The sequence below is a fragment of the Ambystoma mexicanum genome, chromosome 6p (genome assembly GCF_040938575.1).
Source record: "Ambystoma mexicanum isolate Mex_15411 chromosome 6p, UKY_AmexF1_1, whole genome shotgun sequence".
NCBI lineage: Eukaryota > Metazoa > Chordata > Amphibia > Caudata > Ambystomatidae > Ambystoma > Ambystoma mexicanum.
Window position 1 is genome coordinate 222,674,955 of NC_090935.1, and position 14,471 is coordinate 222,689,425.

Genomic DNA, 14,471 nt, shown 5'->3' on the forward strand with positions numbered 1-14,471 from the left:
AGATGTCGGCCTATGCATAGCATGTGATCCAAGCAGATTCCACAAGCCTCACAAATATATATATATATATACACAGGGAAGAACAATGATGGTTTGATCGCAAAAAACATACAATTGATAAGATATCAGATTCGACGAGAAGCAGTGAGCTTTTTACAATGGAGTGAGACATTCTGACCAGGTTATGGTGGGAGGTAAGTGCAATAGTCACAGGGGACAATACATGGGTGGATTTATATAGATTAAGGATAATCAATATTAGAAATGTTTAAGTGCAGGTAGACGGAACGGCCGGCCATGTTAGGGATGTGACCATGATGGAAGAAGTGCTAGAGTGGAGGCAGAGAAAAGAGGCAGGTGAGAGGCGAGGGAAAAATGGAAGCTCAAAGGCAGATTAAAAGGATATCTCAGAGGAGATACGGTAGTCTTTCAACAGATGGGAGTGGAGTGCTCTGTTTCTCAGATGTCCATGTACAAATACCATCAAATGGGTTTTAAAAATACAAGAAAAAATCCACTCATACCATAAAATGTGAGATTACATTTCAGTTAAAACCCCACATATATCACAGCACCACTTCGTAGTGATCTCTGGAATTTCATCGCCAGCTCACAAAAGGGACAGAGGTACTATTAGTATGCAGATATTAAAAACATTTTTTGCCTTTGTCTCCCTTAGAGATTAAATTCATTATGTTATAGGGCAGCACTATTTTATATAGAGCTTGATCTGCCTAAGACACTCAGGTCGCAAAGATGCACAACATTCTAATGATAACCAGAGGTGTCTTCAAAATACACCTTGTTGAGAGAGAATGCACTCAATCTGTGGTAAACCTCCCACCAGTTTATCTGGTGCTGAGACTGCTTATCATGATGCACATACCAAGCTCAAGCTTTTTTGTGGCCAAGGCAGGTGAAAATACTTGATTTCTTTTTGGGGCGGATGAGACCCCATTAAAGTGAATGGCCCGAATTGGGGGCTTAGCGGGTGAGTCAGATGATTGCAAGGGGGGTGACACCCGCCAAAAGTGCCTATGTTGAGAGCTATGACATACACATGGAACATCACATAAACTTAAGCACAAACGTGTTCAGAAATGGCCACCATGCAGCGTAAGGGCTTGAAAAAACAAGAAGATACCCTTGCTAGCACTTGTGGGTTTAAATATATTTTACATATTGACCTCTCAAAAGCAGTTTATGGATTATAAATGTATTTAAGAAAGTGTGCTCATGGTACCTTATGTCTTAATGTGCCTGCGTGCTGTTAAACAGTACGGACATTTCTGTTACTAATTTTGGGTAGCACAGGCCAAACATCAGGCATGTTGCTATGCCTTCTGAGATTCAGAGTCAACCTCAGGCTTTTAGTTGGCCGGGTCCGTAGCGTAACTTAAATGAGAAAGGGCCCAGCATTCTGTGGCTGTATAAACAAAATGTAGATCATTTACAAATGTTTACCTCTACTTCTGAAAAGGTATTGTATTCGGCCGCATTCAGAGAATTTTTGCTTGACTACTATTCCCGCTTTCTGGGAACTCAATGTTTCGACATGCAAGCAATAGATTGTGGGTTTTGCTGCGGGTGACAGAGGTGTGATGTAGCTGTCACGTAGGGTATAACACAGTAAAGAGGCAGACTTCAAGATGAAAGTTACTTTTTCTTTATTGGTACAAGATATGTGCAGTCTTGGTCTTGCCCTGATCCGGTGCCCCACTACCCAAGGCTGACACCTCCAACTGACTTCAACCATCACTCGTGGAACTTTACACAGCCAGGACCTCAGTTCACTCCTGACCTCAGACATGACATCATACACTGCCGACAAGACACACCATGTTTCTCTTTACAACCAGGGTTTTTGTCATGTGCATCACACTTGAGTGCTATCAGCATTGGGTGCAGCCCTTTTGATCAGTTCAGAAGACAGAGCCAGTAGACATGTTTATGTGGCATGAAATCCTCCAGCATGGCTAGGCCACTTAAATTCAAGACTCTTCACCCCTTTTCTTTTTAGTTTTCGGAGCATTTCTCAATCAGGAAGAGAACCAAAACAATGAGAGGAGATTGCACTCACTCAAAGACTCCAATATTTTTGCATGCTTCAAATTAAAACGTTCTGTATGGTACTATTTGGATTCCGACTGCGACTGGAAGCCCTCATCATAGCGGATGTAGGGCTTATGTTTTTAACTTGGCAGTTAATATGAATAAAACATTTGAACTCATATGGCGATCAATTATCAGCAAATCCAAAGTAAACAAAATGGTTAGATAATCTTCACAGAGGTTCCTCAAAGAGACTAGTGTGCAGCTCTTGGGCACAACCCGATTGTGTTCATGCCATCGCTTTCCCAGCTGCCCGGATTATGGTACTGGAAAAGATTTCACGATGGCATTGGCCAGAACTGAACCATAGAACCCATATTCATTTTCTTTCAATCATTCTCTCAATTTAATCGGTGGGAGTAAACTTGATTTCAACCCACAAGCTAGTTAAGTCCTGTTCACCTAATTCTGGCAATTTCTTGTGTTCAGTGGTGTGTTCGTCACATTTAGTGGGTCCTTCTCTGTTGCCGCGTATTATCCCGTAAATCTCCCTCCCTAACCGGAAGGATCACCATCCCATTTTCTGCACAGTAACATCTGTCCACAAACAGGGATCATTTTTCACATTTAAGGGAAGGACCTTTGATTATCCATTGTTCTATAGAATAAGTGGATTCATATCCATCTTCCCCGGTGGCTAATGCGGGGCTCATACGTGATTTGATTCTGCCCAGGTTTTCTAACTATTCTGCCCTGCCCGATGGACCTCTATACATTTCCCCTCCTTAAGATATCTACTTTGTTCAATTTCTTATGTTTTGGGATTTTCCGCAGTGCCTGTGATTTTCATCATTGATGGCAAGACAGGCAACTAGTGTCAAGATGTCCACAATGAACTTCAACAATTTCCCCTCCTCTTGTCTGATTGGCAATTCAGTTACCAGATCATAATGTTTTCCGGTTACTATCGGGGTCAGATCTAAAATAGCGATCTGCAGATGAAGGTTTTCTATAGACTGTGCCAAACTTTTCACCCCTGCAAGGATTGAGCCTTGTATATTTAGAGGATGGGCACACACAGTTTCTGGGACTTTATCAACAGAGAAAATAGGCAAAAACAGTTGATGTTCTTCTTCTCCTCTCCTCTCCTCTCCATCCTTGATTCCTACCTCCTCTCCCTCCTTCCTTCACCCTCTACTCACTCCTCTGGTTCCACTTTTGACCTCATCTTTAATTCCTCCTATCCCCCTCCCCTGTCTCTTCTCTCCCTGTTTATCTCTCTGACCATGCCTTACTCTCTTTCTCCCTTTCCCCTCTCTCACCACCCACCAATACTAATCCCTCTCCCCCAATTTACCCACGTTGTGACATCCATGACTTTGATGCTACCCTCTTCTTTGACACTTGCTCTTCTTCTCTTCCATCTCTCCAAGACTTTGCATTACTCTCTGCGGACGATGCTGTCTCTTCCCTTTCATCTTCTATCTCCACTGCCCTTGACCAACTTTACCCTCTTTCTCTCTTTTGCCGTACTCGGAAACCTTCTCAACCCTGGCTTACCTCCCATCTCCGCTCTATGTGACGCCTTCTCAGGCGTTTAGAGAGACTCTGGCTCAAAACTCCCTCACTTTCTAATCAAACTTCTTACTTCTCTTACCATGCACTTTAAAACTCTTGTCTTGAAACCGCCAAGTTCTCTTACTACTCTAACCTTCACCAGTCTCAAGCCTCTCATCCTCGTCGGATTTTTCAAACTCTTTCCCGCTTTCTTTCTCCTCCTACTCCCGATCCCTCATCCAATTCCACGCTTTCTCCCTCTGACTTTGCCAACTTCTTTTCCTCCAAAATCATCACACTCTGCCAAAAAATTAACTCCTCCTTCTGACTCCCTCTCTCCTCCTCCCCCTCTCTTCTCTCTTCCACTATGTCTGTCTTTTCATCTGTTTCTACTTCGGATGTCTCCTCCCTTCTTTCCAAAGCCCACCCCACATTCCGCCTCCTCTGACCTCTGACCCTCTCCCCTCCATTCTCATCCCCAAGATCTACCCTCTTCTTATCCCTTACCTTACCACTTTCTTCAACTCCTGCCTCTCCTCATTCACCTTTCCCTCAGCTTTCAAACATGCAACGATTATTCCTATCCTAAAGAAACCCTCTGCTGATCCACTTCTCACCACTAACTACAGACCTATCTCCCTTATACCTTTCCTTTCTAAACTCCTTGAGCGTCTCGCCTACTCTCAACTCTCTTCCTTCGTCTCTTCTTCCGCTCTCCTTCCTCCCTTCCAATCTGGCTTCCGACCCAAACACTCCACTGAAACTGCTCTCACCTCTATTCTCAATTCTCTCCTCTCTGCTCGGCATGCCAAGCAATCTTCTATCTTTATTCTCCTTGATCTCTCTGCAGCTTTTGACACTGCCGATCACCCACTCCTGCTACACACACTCTCCTCCTTTGGGTTCAAAGGCCCTGTTCTGAAATGGCTATCTTCCTACCTCTCTTCTCGTTCCTTTGCTGTCTCATGGGGATACCAGACCTCTCCTTCCTTCCCTCTCATCTACGGAGTTCCTCAAGGCTCTGTACTTGGTCCTTTCCTCTTCCCATCACTTCTATGCCGATGATACCCAACTCTTTCTCTCTTTCTTCTCCTTCACACCTGACCTCCACCTTAAACTCTCCTCTTGTCTCACAGCCATCAAGAACTGGATGTCCTCCCACTTCCTCTCTCTTAACACTGATAAAACTGAAGTCCTTTTCTTCCCTTCTAACACTCTTCCTCCTCCCTCTCATCCACTTTCCTCCCTCCAATCTCCCCATCTCCTCCTATGCTCGTAATCTAGGTGTTCTATTTGACTCATCTCTTACCTTCTCACAACACATTTCGCTCACCTCCCGCACCTGCCGATACCACCTCTACAATATTCGCAACATCTGTCCCTCCCTCACATTCCACGCTACCAACCTCCTTATTTCCTCTCTCATCTTTTCCTGCCTCTTCTACTGCTCCTCCTTAATCTTTGGACTTCCTGCATCTCAACTTGCCCCCCTTAAATCCATTTACCACTCCGCTGTTCGTACCCTTTGTCTCCTTACCTCACATGACTCCATCTCCTCCTCGCTCTCTCACCTTCGCTGGCTACCTTTCCACTTACAGCTAAAATTTTGCTTTCTCTGCCTTGTTTTCAAATCCCTACATGGTCTTGCTCCTCCTTATCTCTCTTCCCTTCTCACCTTTTACTCCCCCTCTCGCTCCCTTCGTTCTGCTGACCATTTCCTCTTCACTGTACCTCCTTCCCCCTGCGCTTCCTCCCGGTTCCGCTCCTTTCAACTCCTTGCTCCTCTGCACTGGAACTCACTCCCCCTATCAATCCGCTCTTCCACGACCCTCCCCTCATTTCGCACTTCCCTTAAATCCCTCCTCCTCCATTCTCCAGCTTGAAAGCCCCCCCAGCCTCTCTTCTCCCCCTTCTTTCCCTCTTCTTATTCCTCTCTCTCCTCTCCTATTTCACTCTCTCTCCCTTCCATTTTAACTCGTTCTATCCTTCTCCTGCCCCCCTCACCAATCCTATTCCCACTCCACTTCCCCTCCCCCTCAGTGAATTGCTCTTTGCACTGTTTTGTTGTAGAATGATTCAAGATGTAATTCTTGCTCCCAATGCTTTTTGTTGTTGTTCTTTGTATTAAGTTGTTCCATTGTACAGCGCCTTGGTGTAAGGCGCTCTATAAATAAATAAATAAATAAATCAACCAAATACTTACAGTTGTCATAATGCTGAATTTGACTGTAATCATTAACAGTATCATAATCAGAGTTGGCTGGAAGAGATAAAGTATAAAATGGTCATTGTTTGATTTTGGTTAAGAAAAGACAATGTAATTTAGAAATTCAGTGCAATAGTATGCTGAAAGAGAATAAACTGCAAAATAAGAAGGACTGATGTCACACATGGACATGGCAAAGAGGGCAGATACAACGGGCATGGTAGTTGCCATCACCTGTGGTTACACAGCTGCAGGGTAACATTGCCTAAAACAGCCATGTGTCCTATGGACATCTGAGATGATCATTCATAATTTATGAGCAGCTTCTACAGAAAGTCTGTGCAGCGGTAGCATCAAACAGCACATCGAAACGTAACTGTGGACAGAGCAGTAGAAAGGATGTCGTTCGGTGTGCGGGCGTGGTAAGTGGGACAGATTAAGACCATAAAAGCAGTTACATTAAACATTGGATGGTGAAGTCCATGGAGTGAAAGGGATGGAAACTGGCTCCTTGACTAGACATGGATGATCAGGCATGTAGTGGCTATTTGAAAGGTGCTACAGGATGAGACAGTACTTAGTTAAATGCAAGGGCTGCTAATGTGTATAGAGATGTCTGATGCATTGCAAATGACACTGCAGTGAAGACTGTGAGGGGAGGTGAAGGTGGGTCTGCGAACGTTGACTACATGGCATGTGGCTAGGGTGATGACTACATCAAGGATGCCAAAGGAGTTTGGGGGGTAACTGGACATGTGTTTTTGCAGTATTCTGTAGTTGAGGTCCATGGGATTGATTGTGGTCTTGGTGAATGCTGAGAAGGTGGAAACCAGCACTGTTCACGGCTGGTGCAAAGATTAATGCTGCATGCGGTGACCTGTTAGCACTGTGCCTACCCAGAACCCACCACCTCCCAATGAATAAGGAGTTGTTATGGGGACCTACAAGGCCACAAAGAACGAAAGCAGGGCCCATCGACAACATAGGAAAGGCAGGAAACGGGAGGCATCATGATTCCAAAGGCTGGCATAGTTGCTAAGGACAGTGGGCCTCATTACAAGTTTGGAGGTAGCCATGCCATTTTTAGTGGCATGGCTACCTCCAAACTCGGGTCCGGGTCCTGCAAAAGGGGAATTACCTGGCCATTCTGACCTTGGAGGGCCCGGTAATTCCCTTTCGTGGAACCTGCACCCGGTACATCCCCATTTCCATTTGAGCCCCCTTAGGGCTCAATGGGAATGGGGAGGATGCTAACTACAGGCCTGTTAATGACGGGCCCGTTGTTAGCATGCTGTACTGCTAGCGGGTCCCGCTCTGCACGTCTGGTCTGACCAGGCGTGAAGAGCGGGACTCGCTACAGAACTCGTAATGGGGTGGCCCGGTATGAACGCTACCTGTCCCTTACCGACACCGTTCATGCTGCGGCCGCCCTCGTTGTAATGAGGCCCAGTGTCATGGTTCAGGTTCTCCCAAGAAGCAGAGGTGTTTGTGGAGGAAATGTTTGGGTAATAAATCTAGCGTATGGAGCAAAGAAGCCTTAGTGGAGTGCAACTTCTGGAAACCATATTGGAAGGAGATTGCGTAGATTGTTGATCACGAGACAGTTTTGTCCCCCTTGTCAGCAGCCTTCCCCCAAATCTCCCTTCACAAAATGTCTATGATTTGCAGATTATGCGGGCATCATTGTTTCATGTAGTACCCTCGCAAGTATCCCTTAACCATCCCCCAGTCCTGCCAGAACTGCCCTCCATCTCCTTGTATATTATACGTCATCCATTCCATTGCTATCATCCCCCACAGCTTCTGAAGCCACTCTACCCCTGTTGAGGACTGCCCCTGTTTCCATCATTTCTCTATAACCTGCCATGCAGCTATCAGCGTCATCATCATCATGAACACCTTTCTCTGGGCCTTAGTGGGCCGGCTGGCTTCCAGATCAAATAGTCCACACACCCACTCCCTAGGTCCGAGAAGCGTGTCAAAAATGACCATGGCTTGTATCTGAGAGGAGATGTCTGCCCAAAATGGGGCTAACACCGGGCGCTCCCACCATATGTGCTTCCAGTCCTCTCTCCCCCACACCCTCTCCAACACACCACCAGGGATGTTGCATACATATTGTGCAGTCTTGCTGGGGTGTAATGTCACTGCACAGAGGCGTTGCTAGCAGGGGGGGGGCTAAAGGGGATATAGCCCCAGGACCTTTAGTTGTAGCCCTGGATAGAACCTCAGGTGCAATAACCAAAAGGCTAGCTAGCCCCAAGTCCCGACAGTCCTGACATGAGCATAGTCCCGGATCTTTTTCAACTCTAGCAACACCCCTGTCACTGCATCAACACTTTATCCCATGCCTCTCTTAGTTGAATGGACCGTGTTAGTTAGGGATATTCCCACACAGTTTCTCCCAATGCTCTGTAGGAAAGCTCATGCCCAGCGTGTCCTCCCATTGTTTCATGTACCCCCATTGAAGGAAGGTCTTAGGCTCTATTAGGATCATGTATAGGATCGAGATCATATGTTTAGATAATGTGTGTGTAGTAATGAATTTTTCAAATGTGGTCAACTCCGCTTAGCAGTGACATCAGATAGACAGTGTCGCAGTTGACGGTATCCATTCTGTCTCCTTCCATAAGCCCCAAGGATAGCTTGCACTGCTCAAATGTAGGTATCTCTGCACCCTGTGCTAAGTGCCATAGCTCCCTACACCCCACTTGCGCCATTGCCGGAAGGAGCCCTGCACCATCCCTGGGGAGAACCAGGGATTCCCGAACAGTGGTGTGAACAGAGATAGGTATGAGGATAGGACACCCCGCCCCAGCAATTTATCCCGGATATCGGACACCAGCACCTGACGTACGCGGCTGTTCTGGGGCCTATCCTGCCTTTGGATGCACAGAATATCCTCCAAGGGTCCCCTGCCACAGGCCTGTCCATTCTAGCCCATCTCTTAGATCAGTCCCCCTTTAACCACTCTCTAACCACCTTCAACTGGGCCGCCTCCTAGTACTTAACGATGTTCGGAATCTTCAAGCCTCCTTTTTCCCTAGGAGTCATCAAATATGGTAAAGCAACCCATGGGCGTTTATTTTGCAATAGAAACGTGGACACCATTTTGTTCAGTGCTGAGAAGAAAGTCCTCCGGACCGGGACGGCCTGAAAATAATATAAGACTCTCGGCGCGTGTCCATCTTCACAAGATGGAGAGCGGATTCAATTTCCCTATATCCTCTTTAACCTGTCGCAACACATCCAAAGAATTCCTTTTGTACAGCTGCGATATGGTACTTGCTATGTTGATCCACAGGTACTTTATAAATCCGCCTGCCAGGGAGCTCTTCTGTGCCAGTGAAAGTGCCAGTCCATGCAGCTCCGACTTCTGCATGTTAATCCTAAACCCTGCTACCCGTTCAGCCTCACACAACTCAGCCAACAGGGCTGAAACAGGGCTGAAATCGATGTCTCTGGATCTGTCAGAGTCATTAACATGTCATCAGTGAATGCGGCCACTTTATGCTCTTCCCTCCCAAAAGATATGCCTCTTAGTTCAGAGTTTAGCCTTATTCTTATGAGCAGTGTCTCTAGGTAGAGGGCGTATAGCAGTGGGGACAACGGGCACTCCTGCCTGGTCCACCCGCCAGCTCTGGATGTCCCTGGACAGAGGGCTGTTTACCAAAAGTCGCATTGTAGGGCTTGTATAGTTCACCCCAACCATCCGCAGGAAGTTGGCCCCGACTCCCATCCGCTCCATTGCACGGAACAAGTACTGCCACTCGACGTGGTCAAACACTTTTTCGGCATCTAGCGAGATCAAGACCGCTGGGATCTGTCTCTTCGATGTCTTTTACACTAGGTGGCATAACCGTCTGGTGTTATCATAGGTCTGCGCCTCACAACGAACTCCGATTGACCATGGTTGATCAGTTCCGGAAGCAACAGAGATAATCTAGCCGTTTGGCATCAATATTCATCAATGCTATGGGCCTATATGAATTGCACTTAGTCAGATCTTTGCTCTGCTTCTTGAACACTACCACCTTGGTCTCTGTCATAAAGTGTGCAACACACCCAGGGCCGCTATCAAGTTAAACAGTTTGGTGAGCCTCTGGACTAATTTGCCTCTTAATTGGTTATAGAATTGTATAGAATGTTGCTGGGTACCCATCGGGGCCCGGGCGCCTTCTTCAGTAGGAGGGCTTTGATTGCTGCCTCCACTTCCAACTCTCGAATCTCCTCCTCTGGCTCTTCACTCTCTATGGGGGTCAGTTTGGGTATAGTTACAGCCTCTATGTAATCCTCTATTCCCCTGTAATCCGGATCCAGCGAAGTATACAGGGTTTCATATAAATCCTCGAACGTCCCCACTATAGTCTCTCTATCCGTCGCCTTCGAGCAGTCTCGTCGTTCTATCTGGAGGATGATCTGTGCTGCCGTCGCTGACCTTAATTGACATGCCAGGAGCCGAACTGCTCTATTTGTACTGAGATAAAATCTCTGCTTGGCCCGCAATAGCGACATTTCGGCCCTGCGTGTGTGTATTAGGTCCAGCAGGCCTGGATATGTTTTAGAGTCCTGGATACATCCCTGGTGCGTTCCTCTGCTTGAGCCTGCATGGCCTGCTCTAGCCGCACATCTAGGTCTTCTTCCATCATCCCCCATTGCTTCTCCCTTTGAATACAAGATTTTAAAGCATTTAATAGAAGGAAGGTAAGATGAGAATTGAGGTCCTATAGGGTGCAGTTCAACACATAACTTCTTTGATATTAGGATGGAAACAGTAGATAAGATAGAGTTAAGAGAGAGATTTAAATGACTTGGACGGGAAATCAGTAAGAAGGGAGATAGGTGCTGTTGGTTGATTACAGTACAGAGGCAAATTTGGGTGGTGAGATTGACTGACAGGTAGTTATGGTAAAAGTGACCGAGTGAGGGGTGTTTTTCTTTGGTGGAAAGAGTGGGGGACACTGAAGTAAGGCAAGAGGAGAGAGATGGTTGGATAGTTTGGATCTTCATTACAAAGTAGCTGTTGAAATTATTAACAGTGAGGAATGGTGGATTGTGCAATAAGTATGTGGGGACGGGCATACAAGGGATTGTACAGTTCAGGTGAGTTGCCTGGAGGAAGTGTGGGAGAAAAACATGAGCCCGCAGAAAGAGGAGGATGTGGCATTTTTTAAGGTGAAGGTAACGATGGAGAGGATAAGTCTGAATGTTCCTCAATAAACATTTGTGCCATGTTTTTCACCACTTGGGTCGATGGGTATCAAGAGCGTATTCATTTGCCAAGTGTGGTGAGCATCCAGGAGTGAGCATGATGGAGGGTAACGCAGGTTGACATTCAATACATTCATTGATGAGGGGCAGGTTAGATGTGGCTGGCATGTCCTCCCTGGAAAGAGTTTTCAAGGTTGTCTGTGGTCTTGTTTCACATGGCGGGATGAGAGGGGCAGCGTGTGAAATGTGATTGGCTTAATTATTTTCTAAAATTTCAGCAGAAACCATGAAGGATGAGATGGAATTTCACTGAAACCACTGCAATAGTCAGAGGTAGGTAAGCCACACTTGGTACTGGGTGTGAAAGAGTGGTTGGGCAAGGCTCTTGGCAATGGTTGTAAGGCCATGTTGTAGATTCCAGTGTGGTGTTATGACCATTAGCGGTTACTTCAGTCAGGTTTCCTGAAAATGGTATAGTACTTTAGCATCAAACGATTGATAACTCGAGATCCGATAATAGGAGTATCCGGCAGAGACTCCTCTACCATCTGAGTTAAACCAAGCTACCTGGGGCTAATCAGGCTCCTGCCGCACCATCAATGAAGGTTGATCGAGCAGCTCCACATCTCTCCACATACCTGTGGGTACTTTAAAGATATCACCGATTATGGAAGTCTCACTCCCTCCCGATGCCCGGGTCAATATTCAGCATCAGTACGTTTACGAAGTGGGCAGGACTGTCAAATGGATGAAACAAAAAACGAAAGAGCCAGTTTTCACGAAATGCATTGTCTCTTGCACCCCCAGCCACATCTGGAGCTCCAGGGTCAGGACACTTTCAGGACTCTCAATTGCCCAGCAAGCTGTTGGCCACTCAGCTCTTTGCAGCACCTGCATCTTTCATTGCACAATACAAGCTACGCCATTCCCAGCACCTGTGTGCCTTCACAACAGATTACTCTGCTTCCTCTGTGCTTTGCGTTAAACCTCATGATTCTCCTTTTCCTGATAGTCTCTTGCCTGGATTCCTGCCTTGCAATTTTGTGCTCTACTACCTGGATTGCTGCGACAAACTTCCTGACACACTCCTACAGACTCCCCTATCTAGGTTCGTTTGTAGGAAGCTTCCACTGGGCTCTGCATAAGGGCTTACCTTACTCATTTTGCCCTGCACAGATGTCTCACTCTGTCTGCAGGACCTAACATTGTCCACTGCTCCTTCCTAGCCACATCCTGCCCACCGGCTCTCTCTGTCTCCATGGTGCTCCTTCTCTTCAGCCTCCGTTATCCCTGTAGAATTCCGGCTACCTCTCTAGCAGAGTCCCAGGTGACTCAGTTGAGAACTCACTGTCATTCTGTGTACGTATTGTGGGGAGTGGAGGGATTCTTGCTTGTTGATTACAGTCCTTATTTGGATGATCGCTATTTAGGAACATTTTGTTCTGCACATGATCATGTTGTTTTGGACAATACATACCTAGTGTAGGTTGTTGTGGGACAATACGTACCCACCCAGTCCCAATGGATATTCTTACAATGAATACATCTTTTATTTTAAACACTGATAATGATATATTGAGGACCGTATTTCCATGTTATTTTTTGCAGCTCTTCTGATTTAAAACACAAAGCATTGTGATTGATGATGAAGGTAGAGAGCAAGACATGGTGCTTGCATGCGGGCTTCTGCCCACGTACTGCAATCTTCGTCCGTTCAGAATGGATTGTTTCTTGTCAACCAGTTCGTTTTTTCGGTTATATGTGATTTTACCAACCACAATTACAAAGTGGTAAATTTCACTGTGGACCAAATACCGAAAAAAACATGCCCCCTGTTTTTTTCTAACCCTTATAACGGCACCCCAACCCCATCCTGATCCATTTTAACCCCTTTACCCACCTACCCTTTATTTATTTAATTAATGTTTGCTGTGCATTTCGATATTATGGTACACTCTGAAATGTACCACTCTGTAATGTTTTAGCTACATTGACTGGATCTTCTCATTCTTTGAGCATATTTGTTAGTACCCTTTTAATATACAGATGGTCTGCTTCAAAATGGAAAATAGTTCGTCATTTTGAAACTGTGTGCAGGTTTGAACGTCAAAGGATTTTAGTGACCTTTCACGTAGGATTCCCTCTTTCATGTTACTCACCTGGTGAGTCTTGTCTCTACAGCAGCTTTCATGACCATGCACCTATGTCATTGTGAGGGCCTGCTCTAGCTGACCGGACCATGCAAGATAGACTCAACCTTCAAAGACAGCCCCACCTACAGGCCTTACAATGTGTGCCCAGTCCCTTCCTTCCTGGTGCTCAGCAGTGATGAACGTGACATTGTTTTCTAAGTGCCACTCCCATTTGCATCCAGCAAGATCACACCTTCTGCACGCTATCGCTCCCCATGACAAATTACTCAGGGAAAAATCAAGAAGAAATCATTTGGAAAAGCCTGTGTCCTGATATCGCTTTTGATATCTGTTCCGGGGGGACGGGAGAGGGGGGGTTGTAATTACTTTCAATTGATTGAGGGATGAAGGATGCCGGTTTGCGCACACAGTGCAATTGGCCACCTCGTCCACTTTCTAGGCACTCTTGTGAAATGGCGGCATAATTGTATTCTGGCAAGATCAATCCTGTTGCGGGTTTATTCTCTTGAGACCAAACAACTGGTTCCTACAGCCATTGTAGCAACCGGATGTTATTTCCATCCTGTGGCAGGAGATGCAAAGCATGGAATGTCTCAGGGGTAGGTACAATACCACATTCTGGTAACATGGAGTAGACTGAGTGCAAAATCTAACCCATCCACCATTCCAGCCCTGTTGCCATATTTCGATGTTTGCCCCATCAGCCCCTCATATTGGACTCATTCTGCTCAATCAAATAGACCAAAGTTTCCAGTGGATGCACGACCATTAGCACCCTGTGAGGGGGTGCTGCCCAATCAAGAGGCTCGGAAAGCAGGCTATGCTGTATGGTACAAGCCTGTCTTCCATGTTGCCTATTCAGCCAGCGCCACCTTTCCTTCCCTTCCCTGCTCCCCTTTCACCACTTAGCACCTGTGTAGTTTCCTATACTGGTGCTAACATACCTTTGTTGCAGAGCCCGGTGCCGTGCAGTGCTGCTATCAGCAAAGTCAATTTTCCATGTTGATGATGTCACAGTCATCAACATGGAAAATGGACTACACAAACAGCAGCATTGCGTAGCACTGAGCCGCACAACAAAGGTATCTTTCTTTCTTTCCTTCTTTCTTTCTTTCTTTCTTTCTTTGTTTCTTTCTTTCTTTCTTTCTTTCTTTCTTTCTTTCTTTCTTTCTTTCTTTCTTTCTTTCTTTCTTTCTTTCTTCACCATTAGCACCCATGTAGGGAACCCCACTGGTCTAATGGCGACATTAACTGAGGCGGTGGGCTGACCATGTCGGTAACGGCACCGATTA

At 46.1% G+C, this 14,471-nt stretch overlaps 1 protein-coding gene across 1 annotated transcript in view; it reads right to left on the minus strand.

Moving 5' to 3' along the window:
* Nucleotides 1–14,471, minus strand: part of PSTPIP2 (proline-serine-threonine phosphatase interacting protein 2) — a 796,554-nt gene that overhangs the window by 14,089 nt on the left and 767,994 nt on the right. Inside the window, exon 14 of the mRNA XM_069626899.1 lies at nucleotides 5,813–5,869. Within this exon, the coding sequence (XP_069483000.1) occupies nucleotides 5,813–5,869 (57 nt within the window). The remainder of the gene's footprint in view (nucleotides 1–5,812; nucleotides 5,870–14,471) is intronic.